This window comes from Zonotrichia leucophrys, chromosome 1A, assembly GCF_028769735.1.
Source record: "Zonotrichia leucophrys gambelii isolate GWCS_2022_RI chromosome 1A, RI_Zleu_2.0, whole genome shotgun sequence".
Taxonomy (NCBI): Eukaryota; Metazoa; Chordata; class Aves; order Passeriformes; family Passerellidae; genus Zonotrichia; species Zonotrichia leucophrys.
Window position 1 is genome coordinate 58,714,323 of NC_088170.1, and position 13,397 is coordinate 58,727,719.

The window sequence follows — 13,397 nt, forward strand, 5'->3', positions numbered from 1 at the left end:
TGACTATCCTAGTAACTTAATGATAACGGTGCCATTGTGCTAGGAGTTTGGAAATGGTTGGTTCTGCCATAAAAGGGTCAGTTTCATGTCTGTTCAGAGACTTGATCATGCTCAATCTGCTTTGTAAATTCATAAACTAGCGTCTGTCACCTTCCACAAATAAAAATATTTTAGTTTCCTTATATAGGAATATTAAAATTTGTTACTTATTGGCTTTGTTTGTCAGGAGAAAAGATGCTTGGGCATCTGAAAAAACATATACCACCACTAGTACAAACTAGTACAGAAAACCAAACCTCTGTAGTAGTTCTTCGAAACCAGAATTAAACAAGCCTTATCCTGCTCCCACTAAATCTGATTTTAAAAGTTTTCCCAAATGTTAGCTGTTTATGTAATCCCTAATACTTTAATGAGCCCCAGCCATACTCACTTGTCTGTGTAGCACAGGAAGCTGACAGTGCCTAACCCCTGTTTTATTCCTCTGCCCTCCTCTGGGCTGACCTTTCCCTGTGCTCCCCAGGCAGAGCTGGGTGTGAGGCTGCTGTTCTGTAGCTCTGCAGCTGTGGCCAGAGGTGCAGGGATGCAGGGCCATGTTCTCAGAACTAACATTAACAAAGTACTTTTATCTCTAGCTCTCAAAGTACTTTGCAAAGGTGGGTAGGAATTGTTGGCCATTCTTTAAAAGGAACCTGAAGGACAGCTCTGATAAGCAGCTGTGTTTGCATTGCAAGTGGCAGGCAGTAGGACTTCCTCACTTCTGACAGCTTGGACTGTGTGGAATCCCTTGTGTAACTGTGCCATAAACTGTGTTCTGTCCAACAGTCTCCATAGGAGGAATACCTGGGGAGAACACTTGTAATTAGGATTTGATTTATGATAAAACAGCACACCCAGGGCTGCTCTTTTGTCGTACTTCTGTGAGGGCAAGAGTAAGCCTTTAAAAATGGGAAAGGGGTCAGTAGTGAGGATAACAAGGGCAGAGTTATGGGGCTGTACAGCTTCTTAGAAAAGAGAAATAGGATTAAAATGTGAATTAAATATAAGGCTAAATAATGGGAAAAGATCACATAATAGTTTTCCAAGAGACATTATGAAGGTCTGGTTCTTCAATAACACCACATTAGATGAAATAATAGGTGATGGCTGAATGGAAAGGAATTTGAATATATCCTACTGATTTCACAGGTAATATTATTATACTTTCTTCTCAAAAGAGTATTCAGCTGTTTATAAAGCTTATTATTAAGCTCTGTTTAATATCTTGTCAATGTTTCACTATTAGTGAAAATTAATCAATAATTTGCCCGTTTAATCCCACCTAACCAGCTCTCAAATGAGCTGTTGGGAATAGCACTGCATTTGGAAAGAGGTGATCTTTCCTCTTTGTGCTCAATGATTAAGTGCTTCACAACCCCCCCGACTGGCTCATTTACTGCCTTAATGAAATCTAACCTATGAGTTTAGGTTGATATTGAAACTGTTCCACAATCTGAACTTTGAAGCAAAATATATGTAATTAATGAAACATAGTGACTAGGATATGTATAGGTGCCACTGTCAGGGATTTTATTTGCTTTTTTTAACTGTTTGGTAAAATAAGAGAAGGAAAAAGGAAATGAAATTTGTAATACTGTGTTTAAATTGTAATACTGTGCACTTAATTGCTGTATGTGATTTATAGAATAGAATAGGAATCAAAATTACAATGAACTAGGTTTTCCTTTTTGAATAAGTTAATGGAAATTATTTCTTGTCTGCATTTTTTGCATGGAATTTTTTATGTATCTCATTTTTTTTTCCTTTCTTTTTCTTTTCTGTTTAGGAAAATCCCTCCTGCGGCAGACAGTCCCATGCCTTCTCCAGCAGCACATGTCTCCACTCCTTTTCCAGCATCTGTCTTACAGCCCTTCAGCAACCCCAGTGCAGTGTATATTCCTTCAACACCTATCAGTTCAAGGATCACTTCTTCTTACATAATGACATCAGCCATGTTATCAAATGCAGCCTTTGTGACAACGGCAGAGACGAATTCCATAATGTCACACACCACAGCTTTCCCTCACGTGGCTGCAAGCCTAAGTATCATGGACTCAACTTTTAAGGCGCCATCAGCTGTGTCACCAGTGCCAGCAGTCATCCCTTCCCCATCCCACAAGCCATCCAAAACAAAAACCAGCAAATCCTCAAAAGTCAAAGACCTGTCATCTCGGAGTGATGAGTCTTCAAGTAACAAGAAGAAAAAGCCGCAGTCTTCGTCTTCGTCCTCATCCTCATTATCTTTGCAGACATCTTCCTCATCTTCATTTTCAGGGTCCCACAAAAAGAACTGTGTCCTGAACCCCAGTTCAACGTTGAACTCCTATCAGGCGGCATCCTCCTATAACAGTGTGTCTGTGCACAATACCAATAATGGAACAAGCCCACTCAGTGCCAAATCGGAGCCCTCAGGACGGACTTCACTGTCAAGTAGTTCAGCAGACTCAGTGAAACACATGAGCATGGTAGTGAGCAGTATTGACACTTCTAATCTGTCTGTATCTTCTCTCGTGCACCACTCAGGGGACCACTCCCTGGGAGCACACAATGCAGTGTCTTCTCTACCCCTTTCTTTTGACAAATCAGAAGGAAAAAAACGTAAAAACTCTAGTTCTAGTAGCAAAGCCTGTAAAATCACTAAAATGCCTGGTATGAATAGTGTTCATAGAAAGAGCACTGCCAACCTTATTTCTGCGGTGCCAGATCCTACAAGCAGCTCCATCTCTCGGCAGGTAAGGGACTCTTCCAGTTATTTCTTTGCAGATCATGTCTGACTTCCTTGAAATATTTCATCCATTCTGAAAAGAAAATACCACATTTGCTTCAGATGGGTTTTCATCACACAACTTACTTTCTAGGTTAAATGCAGAGACATATTTGTATTTGCTTTGTACCAGTCATAGAAAGATGTTTTGAGAGTTAAAAAAATTTTATATATACATACATACCTATGTGTATGTATATATATACATATATATGTATATATATAAATACTTTCTCAAAATATTTTTATGAGATTTTTTTATTCAATTATTAAAGTACCTATTTGTATCTCTGAAAGTAAAATTGAATGTCCAGAATGGATAAATAATTTTTAGAAAAAAAAATTTTTCTTAATTCTCATCTCTCTGAAATAAATTGTGTTATTGAAAACAGGAAGATGAGAGTCAGAATTTTTGTTTATTTCTTTTCCCAAACTTGTTGCTGGTAATTTCCTAATGCTATGCTAGTCTCTTCATATCTCTTCTGATGTAAAGATGTAAAACACATCTACCTTTCTCCTGGAGAGATTCTGAGGTGTTCCCTGTTTGAAAGTGGAAAAATCAAGAAATTAAGTTCTTAACTGGATGACCTTCAGGGGATATTTGGTTGCTTTTTCAGTGTTCCTGTGTTCACAGAATACTGAAGTCAGTGCTGCAGATAAGGTTGCACACGCTTCCTTCATTAAGAGCTTTGGCTCCTCTTTCAGTGGTGCTACACAAGAACAAAAGTATATGTGGAGTAAGATCTGGTGGGAAAGCTGCCAATATGATCTCTATAATTATCTAAATATGATCTTTATAATGATCTACTCTTTCATTCTGCGACTGTGTCCAGTGCTGTGCTGTGCACACAAAACAACACTTGGCCCTGGCATCTGGAAGACAAAGCCATAGAAAATAGGATACCTCAGAGAATCCAGAGAAGGTAGCTTAGGAAAGTTTGGCTTTGTTTGGTTTGGATTTTTTTTTGTTTCTGAAACTCTCATTTCCTTAGGATATTGCACATTAAAAAAAAAGTGGAATTTTGAAAAGAAGATAGTAAGGGCAAAGCAATCCATAAGTAATGTGGCAGAAATGGGAGAGGAAAAAGGGAATAAAAGAATCCTAAAACTGCTGTAGGAGACAGAATGAATGTTTCAAAGAATGGCCTAGCAAGTATATTTTCTCTTTCCTACTCCCAGCAGAGGTGCAACAGAGATTACTTGTTTGGCTTTTTAAAATGGGAAGTGGCATTGTCTTTCTATTGTAAGCCTCTTAAATGTGTCCTGCAATCTGAACTGATCTTCAAGTAACTGAAGTCAGCAGAGGTTGCTGTAAATTCTTCCTTCTGTCACTCAGTCTGAATTTTGAAACACATGTCCCCAAAAAAGATTAAATTGCCCTGAGGTTTAAGGTGTCAAATGGAAAGAAAAAGTAAGTACAAATTGGTGCTTTGGTGCAAACTTGGGTAATAGGAAATGAATTATATCATCTTTTCCCAGGACACAGACCGTGTCTGTAGCTAGCACAGTGTGAGGAAATCTTACAGAGATTCTGAGTTCAAATCCTGAGCTCCCTTGGGGTCAAATCTGTTCCTGTGTGTCATCCCTGTTTCAGTTTGTGATGTATTTCATCATGTTGCACAGCAATAGAAGTAAATAAACCACAAGAAATCAATCAGAGGTCTTTGCTGAATATTTGTAAAAATGTAATTCTGGCTAGTATTTTTTTCTTAAGTAAGAGGTTAAATATTTGTACTGAGTGTTAGAACATACAGATATTTAACCATGTTAAAACATTATATTAAATATGATACAGCTATTAAAATATGTTACCTCCTCAAAAATAGGAGGTAAAATGGAGTTAATTGTATTTCAGAAATCTAGCTTGCAGCTAATTGTCTTTGTGACAAGGATACTCTATGCAATACAAAATAAATTGAATTTGAACCCATTTAAGCATATGGGTCAAATATTACATACTCTACATGTGTATATTGAAGCTCTGGAGAATACAATACACTGAATTCCCTTTTAAGCTGTGCTGTTTGACTTGATGTGTTCTAGAAATACAATTACATTAAAAATCCCACCCAAAAAAATCTTAAAATCTTACTCCTGTTCCTTGATGTAATAGGGGAAATTGAAGAGATTAAGAACACAGCAACAGGTGATATGCTCAGGTAGAGTTTTCTTATTTAATTCAACTCTAGACTGGATAGATAGTAACTGGAAATGTTAATCATTGGGTTTTGAAGTACACTTTATTTTTAAAGGACACTGGCAAAAAAAAAAAAAAATTAGTTTTGGCCTCCCACTTATCCTTTTGAAATGGTGTTTCCCATCATTAAAGACCCAAGACATCTGGGAAACTTTCCTTTCAGAGTGCTGTACCTGTCCAGCCTGTGTGGCCATTTCTCCATTTAAAAGGAGGACATGTATTTATTATGAAGGGGTTTATGAATGCTGTAATGGCTCATGCAGAGAAGAAAGATTTGCAGATGTGTCCCAGTGTTCTGAATGACCAGGAGAGATAAAAGGTTGTCTATCTTTAGTGAAGATTTGTAGCTGAGGAATGTTATCCTCTAGAGAACAGGCAAAACAAGCTGAAGGGAGCAGGACAGGCAAAGACTCATCCTTTCAATCTTTGTGCACCACGGGAGCACCTTCAAAACTAGCTGTAAATAAAAACTTCAAACATTTATTCTAGACAGAGTGTGAGCAGAGAACACTGTTTCAGTCTCTCTGTGAGAAAGGGCAGGTCTGGAGAGGAGGCGAGAAGCTACCTTTCAGTCTGTACCTGAAATGGCAGAATAACCAACAGTGCTGCAGAAGGGAAGGAGAAAGCTGCTCTTGTGCAGGCCCTGCCAGCCCACGCCTCAGCCCCAAGTCTGTAAGAACTGGCTGCTGCATTTCTCACTGCTTAGGAGACAGGTCCTTGCTACCTCTCCATCAAAGGATTAAAATGATGTTACTTGAAGTCAGTGACTTTGTAAACAACTATTCACACTGCAGTCATCTGCCATTTACAGACAGGTGTCCATGGTTCAGTTTTATCAGTCTTGTAACCTCTGAGGAACTACTGCTGTGACTCAGCAGCTGTGGCCCTTCTTGTATCACAACAGAAATACCTACACCATGTTTACAGGCCATTGTAGAAAAGCCTATGACAGGCTGCTCTTGCAGAGTGCTGTGAACTCACAAACATTGAAACAAGCTGTTGGAATATTTGTAGCATTATAACAAAGTATTATAAAATATACATTTTAAAATGTATGTATGTGTACTGCAGTTTACACTCATTCCCAAAGAAATTCTCTGATGCAGTAAATGGATACAAATGCAAATTTGAACCTTTGGAGTTTCATTCTTTTGATTAATATTTACTTATTGAGTAATGATATATGGGGGGAAAATGGAATAATTTAGGGCATGCTGTGGTGCTTGGCCACTTGGTTTGAGCTCCCCAGGAGTGGGGAAGGTCTCCTGGGGAGGATCCCATGACTTGGAGCAGCTGCCCTAAGTGACTCCAGTAACTAGAGAAACCAGTATTTCAGTCTAGAGAGGTGGGGGGTTACACTTTATATTCCTTCAGCTACTGTTTTGTATGTTATTTTCTGACCTGTAACAGTATTTATGTGCCTTTTAAGACTATTAAATTATACAGGCTCTGAGAGATAAAGGTGATTCTATCTGAAGTGTATCTTTTGCAATAGCAAAATACCTGTGTTCCAAATGCAACATGATTAGTACCACGTTACACAGGGAAGGGAAGGCCATCACCAGCATCTGAATTCAACTGACAAATATGCCTCTCAATACTGCTCAATTAATGTTTTTCAGATTGGAAAAAATAGCAGTGTAGCTTTGTCACAATCCAGTCCTTCGAGTACATCAAACCCAGTACACAACAGACAAGTAAGTTGCTTTTAAAAAAGTGTACTTAAGTAGTCTGTAAGCAGTTTTGAAACATTTTATGCTATAAAACCTTCAAAATTCCTTTATGAATCCAGTTATTTATAGAAGCTGCCTTTTGGTGAGCTAATAATAGATTTCTCCTCTCATATAATTTTTCCAGCTATTTTCCCCTCCCAGAATTATGAATTACACATTTTTGGTTGTTTTTCACCACCTGTATTATAGCTTAGGTTGGCTCATGTGCTGCTCACTGGCTGTTGCTTTGGTGATAGAGGCTCAGCAGCAGCAGCAGCAGATCTCTGTTGTTTTTTCTGTGCCACTTCTCCTGCTGAGCAAGATGGCACAGCAGAGTCCCCAGACTGGCACAGGAGGGACAGCATTTAAAAATAGGCCAGAAGTGAAGCAGCAAAGGGAGAGCAGAAACAGGACAGAGAAGATGAGGCAATTGACTATTCAGAGAAACTAATGTGAAAGCATAACTAACTCATGTGTAATGTGAGTTCTTCTTAAACAGGCTCTGAGCTAGATAATGATAATAAATGTTGTAACTCAGCTTTTTTGATCTGGCCCTCATCTGTCTGGAGGACTGATACCCTGGTTTATTTTGATATGGCCCCCACTATTTGACTCTCCCAAGCTGAGTACTTTATGAAGAATATAATATCAAGTTCTTTAGTGTGAAAAGGTTTCCCACCTCAGCAAGGTGTAGTCACATGTAATCCAGAGGGTTTTTCTGTACAGCCAGTGTCTTAGAATTCTGTTATGTATTCTGGCTAAATTATGCATGAATAGTTATTCCAAATGGCTGTGCTGTTAGTTTCTGCTGTGTAGACGCAGGAAAAGAATAATAATGATAACCCACACTCACACTTTATGCCCATTCAAAATACTTTGAATCTCTCATATCTTTAGATGAACTGCCAAACAGTATTTTTTTTTTCTCTCACTGCTGAATGCAAATAAATATGGAAGAGCTACTCTGAAGGGAAAAAGTGGAAAGTTTCTTCATACTTCTAAGGAGTGGCATTTTCCTGTCTGACACTGTCATCCAACTGCCAGTGACAAACTGTTCTGAAGTGCAAAACTGTTTTTGTTTTAACATCTTGCTCCTGTGTTAGTATAACATAGACGCTACCCGAGGAGCAGAACTTGTTGGGATCTGTTGCCTAGATCCCATGGGGAAAACCTCAGAGTACAAAACATTAATTTTGTGTCAGCTCTATGTAAACTGAGATTATTGCAGAGCTTTTCAGCTGTCTGTTTTCATAACTTTATCAAAAATAGAAGTGTTTGCTTGTTTTAAGCCCCACAAATTCTTGCTTATTAAAAATGCTTGTCAGTTTGGTAGTTGAATTTGGGGCTCAAAGTATAAATACAAAAAAAAAATCAAGTTGATACTAGATTCTATTTTTTTTTTTAAACTTACACAGGTGTTTAGTATTTGGAACCATGAATAATGATTCCCTATTTAATAAATGCTTGTCACTGTCAAATCTGAGCTGCTTTGTTGGCAGGTCTTATCTCCAATCTAGCAATTGAATAGTCCCTACATAAAATTTCTGCCTTAAACTATGCTGTAATATTTCATTATAAAGGTGTTAATAGTTAGGTAACAATAAGTGGATCTTACAAGTATGTGCTGTGTCGGTAGAGGTATTACTGTGCGAGCTGAGCTCTCCTGTTTTGAATGTTAGTGTAACTATAACCATGAGAATCAGGGAGTCCAAGTGAAGCAAGGTCTGTAGGCAGAGACAATCTCTGCTATACACCAGGGTTTATAGTTGGAAAAATCTGGCAAGTTTTCATGAATACATCACAACATCAGACTCATAACAATGCAGTTGGAGGCAGAGTTGCAGCTGCTGAGCTCAGTGTGCATATGGAGCAGTTCCTCTGGGCTGCCTCCGCTGTGTTCCCTGGCCAGGCAGCCTGGCGGAGCTGTCTGCTGGCTCAGAGGGGGAGCCAAAGGGACAGGAGTGGTGTTCTCAGGAGAAGGGAGAGGGTCCATAACTCACCACAGGGCTGAGTGGCTGGGTGAGAATGTGGCTTTTGGAAAATTGTGTTGGGCTGTAACCCCAGCCCACACCCCAGTCTCATTTGTGCCTGGGACTGCCCGGGCACAGTCCGGCTGGGAGAGCTTCCTGTGGCTTCCCAAAGCAGCCAGTGACAGTGAGAGACACATGGCAGTGCTGTGAAAGTCACCTGCCCCCCATAGCTGAGTGTTTCTCCTTACTGAGCTGTGAGCTGAAGGTGGCCTGTACTTGTTCTGATGTCACAGGAGCAGCTGCTTTTGGTCATTTGCTCCGTGTGTTGAAGTTCACTCGGGTTCTCCCGTGGGACTGGTGGATGATGAGAATTGTTGTGGGCCTGTCAGTTCCATCCCATTGTGTTAAACTCCATCAGGCTGAACTCAAACAGATTCTTCTCAATTAATGTTTAATATGAATATTCCTGCCCCTCTTTGAGACCTGAATTAGGGATTGTATACATAAAAGCATGCCTGTTTTTCCAACTATTATTGTTGCTTTAGTAAAAGAAATTCTACTTTTCCCTACAAAAACTACTTGATCTTTAAAAATAATTAATGGAATGATAGTTTTACAGTCAAATTATTTGTGCCTGTATGTATTAAAAGTTTGTTTTCTCCAGATTTTATTCTTGTTCTAGGTTTTTAACTAATCAAGTCTTTTTGTCTTCATAGTGCTTTTAGGTGCCTGAAAGTGTTAACACTTCAAGACCTCAGTATGCGGTGGTTTTTAAATACTGAATAACTAGATCAGTTTATTAAGGGAAGGTGACAACGTGTGTGCTGTGTGAGGATTCCTTGTGCATGAAAACATGCTGTGTAGAGGAAAAGATTCTTCAGAGTTGTCGTCTAATTGCTGCTCTTTATTTGTAATGATAACCAAGTTAATGAACATGAAATTCACCAAAGCTTACTAAGATCAGACCGTCCCAAAAGGAAATATGCCATTTATTCAAAGCAGTTCCTTTCCTTAAAGGTCTAATGTAATCAGTAAACAGGGAGGAAATTTAGTTCAGGGACTTGAAATAAATTCCTGCTTTGAGTACTGTCAGCCACAGACATTATTGAAGTGTTTTATACCAAAAGACATTGTGTGATTTTGAACCTGGCTCTGGTTTCTCTTTTAGAAGACATCAAACCGGACTGGTAGAATAAGGACTCTTCCATAACAAGGAAAAGGAACCAGCCTATAATCTCTAGCTCTCAGCAGCCCTACTCCACAGGGTTTTTCTTTTCTATGTCCTGCAGATGGATTTAATCTTTTATGAATTTGTGGTTTTAATGAGAATTAAATTTACAGAAAACTGTAATAGTGATTTGTTTAGTTTTTCCACTTGTATTTGCCACTGATCTGTGCGTTCTGCTTGGTTATGTTTCATGCCTTTTAAAGCTGTTAGCGTTGCAATGCTCCCTTTGTTTCCTAACCAGAACACAATGGACATTCCAAAACAAAACAAAAATCCAGACCATGATTTGAATTTATTTAAAGGATCTCCAAATTTTTTCATTAAATAAAAATTACAGTAATTCTGTATTTAAGCTTGTCCTATGGATAAAAATTGAGTGCATTTCTTAGTAATTTGCAAACAGCTGGGGCACTGCAACTTTAGGGACTAATCCTGATTGGTGCTCTGTACCTACAGCATTTAATAATTTCAGTGGGAACTCTGAGTGTTCAGCCTCTTCCAGAATCAGGCTCTTAAGGAATCTATACTTCAATCAATGCATAGCAGAATTTTGCACCAAACTGTAATTACTGTTATCAGGGCCCAATGTGCAAAATCCCCATATCTTGGGGGATTTCCAGACCCTTAAGAACACAGCACTTGATAACTTCAGTGAGCAGTTTGGGTTTGCGAGGACAGGAGTTGAGCAGATTGGCTTGCATTAATAGAATTGCACTGACAGTGTTTCTTATAGGATTACTGAATAATTTTTTAATAAAATATAGATTTTATAATCAGGAAGCCAATACTAGGTACTGGAACAATAGTACAGAGGAGTTAATTTTTATTTCTACAGTGTTAAAAGTGCACTTATATGCTGGTTTATTTACATCTTGGGGAAAGGCGAGAGACTGCAAATAGGGAGATTATTACTACTTTCTTTTTTAAAAAAAGAAGGGTTAAGGCAAATTTTAAGACTAAAAATGTTTAAGCAATTATAAACAAGGCTAGACCCTTTGAAAAAAAGTTTAGAAATATTCTTAAAATAAATTTTTATAGTGTTAATTTTGTAATAATTTATGTTTTGCTATACTTCAGAGCTAACTGACCGGTATAGTTTCAGAAACAGTATGAAACTTAGGAAAGTTTAAGCAATGTTTATATTTTTAAAATGTTCTTTGAATTATGTTTTTATTGTACATTTCTTCAGACTGAAAAATGTGTACATATCTTTGTTATTTTTGCACAATTTTTGTCTTGTTCAGTTTTAGGAGCAGTACTATGTTGATTTTTTTTTAATTTATTTTGAGTTATAAAACTGCAGGATTTTAAAAATCTCAGTAACAAAGTCATCCTCTGTAATCAATGAACTGCTATTTCTAGTTGTTGAGGGAAAACAGTGGTTGTGAGATTCAGTGGTTGCTTCTGAGAAATAATGCTAATCAGTGACTGAAGGAGCAATTTTGTAGTTTTAGGAAGCTTTAGCTGTTTCCATGCATCTTTTAATTGGAAAGCTGAATTATGGAGCCTGTCCTTTGAATGCTGCTTAAATTTTATTTTCAACTGGCTTACACCTGACAGCATTTCAGGAAAGTTAAGCACGAAGTAAAATCCCGTGGTGTTCTTTCATCATCAAAGAATCATTATTTAATGAAATGTATCGGAAATTTTAGCCTGCAAAATGAAATGGAAGTAAACCTTTGGGAAAAAAGTGGATACAAACTGGACCAGCCTATAATGCATTCTTAGTGTAGCATTCACTTGTAGTTCTTTTTCTTCCCCATTTGCCTGAAAACCTTGTGATTTGTTTCCAGCAATAGAGGCTCAGAAGCTTTGGTTGTTCCACATACGCAATGCATAGGCCCGTCAGCCATAAAAAGCGACTTGGATAACTTGTATGCCTTCTTTTGTATCGATGTAACAATTGTAAATAGTGCTGATCGACCTTTGTAGAGAATAGTTTATACAGCATATTCTATTATTGCTGATTCTCAGTGAACTATTGTTTTAAAAAAAAAGAAGAAAAAAAGAAATTTTTCTATTTACACCTTATATTTTGTTATGCTGTTGACCCATGGCACTTTAACAAAACTCTGTGGGTTTTGCATAGCTGGTCAGTCATGGGATATATTAAATAACTGTTGTTGCACAGAAATGAATTTGCACCTGCTATATTGTGCTTTCCTACTACAGATTTTAGAACCTTTTCCAGAAGACTTTTGAAGAAAGCATGTCCAATCATTCTAAGAAAAAAAATGCCATACTTGTACAGCCAATTTCTTTTCTACAATCCATATTTTGTAACACTAAGTATTTTCATTCTTTGTCCTGCACCTTTATGTATTAGCAGTATCAAATAGAATTCATTCCATGCTTGTGATAATTGTAAGCAGAATAAATGTCTAAAGTAGGTGTAAATAGTAAATTCTATGGCTTACAGTTTAAAAAAGGAAAACCAGAACAAACATGTATCTGATTGATACTGCCATGGTTCAACACCGGGCCTGGAGATATTCTCTAGTGAGCGATTGTATTTTTTGTTTTTTGCTTTATTATTATTTTTTTTTGTAACATGGCTTTGTAAATAAAATAATTTATATGTTTGTAAGAAACAGATGGGGTTTGTCATTATTTCTTTTTGCAAAGCAAAAATGGTGTGCATCGCTTTCTTTTCCCAGAGGCTGAAATACACTTTGCAGATGCCCTGCACTGAGAATTCCACGGTAGTTCAAAAGATCTGCCCAGCTTTCTGTACAGGGCTGAATTGCCCTGGGATTATTTTTGGCATTCATGTCTAAAATGTTTCTGTATTTACATGTCAAGACGCGTGCAGCGATCAGCTACTGAGGTTTTTTGCACTGATAAACCATTTTTAAATTCCTTTGCTTAGCTGAATGCATTTTCTCATTCCTTATCAGTGTAAGAATTAACTTTGTTACAGCTGCTAGATTTAGGAATTCTCACTTCAATGGGCAGGACAAATTTATAACCACTCTTTTTATCATCATTAATACTAAACCCGCAGCTCTTATCTAGGCGTTAAGATTCTTGTTCTGTGCAAAGCCTGTTCCAATTACAGATCAAATGAGACTTAAATTGTTCATTGGCTCGACAGCTCTGCAGAGAGGATTGCAGTTTTTTCTCTTGCAGCCACCCTCTTCTGCAATCTGGGGAATATGGACATTTCATGCTCCTTTTATGAAGCAGCTGGAAACTGTCTTGGAGATACTGTAGGGAAGAAGCTCACAATTACAGTACCTTTTTTAAAAGCAAGCAATTTGGATTGCAAACTGCATTTTGTGTGCACACATTCGGAACTGGCAGAGGAGATAGGAAGCTGGGCTGCCTTGCAGGAAAAGGGAATTGAAAGAGGGAAATTTTACCTTCTAGGTAAACAGCTTTATGTGTAATGTCTTGCACTTTCTGATTCCTGTCCCAAAAGCTAATCCTGAATTTCCTCTTTAGTGTCCAGTTAATGCCTTGATCTGAGATACTGAGATACTTGTATTTT

At 37.9% G+C, this 13,397-nt stretch overlaps 1 protein-coding gene across 4 annotated transcripts in view; it reads left to right on the top strand.

Annotated features, from left to right (window-relative positions):
* The window catches only part of ATXN7L1 (ataxin 7 like 1), a 115,178-nt gene extending 102,680 nt beyond the window's left edge, over positions 1-12,498 (top strand). For 3 of the 4 annotated variants that reach the window (XM_064702862.1, XM_064702860.1, XM_064702863.1), the window contains 3 exons: positions 1,823-2,768; positions 6,620-6,694; positions 9,848-12,498. In XM_064702862.1, coding sequence (XP_064558932.1) covers positions 1,823-2,768; positions 6,620-6,694; positions 9,848-9,889 — 1,063 coding nt within the window. In that variant the 3' untranslated portion in view covers positions 9,890-12,498. Of the gene's footprint in view, positions 1-1,822; positions 2,769-6,619; positions 6,695-9,395 lie in introns of all 4 variants that reach the window. The other variant, XM_064702861.1, reaches the window with a different exon arrangement.
* Positions 12,499-13,397: the final 899 nt, after the last annotated feature.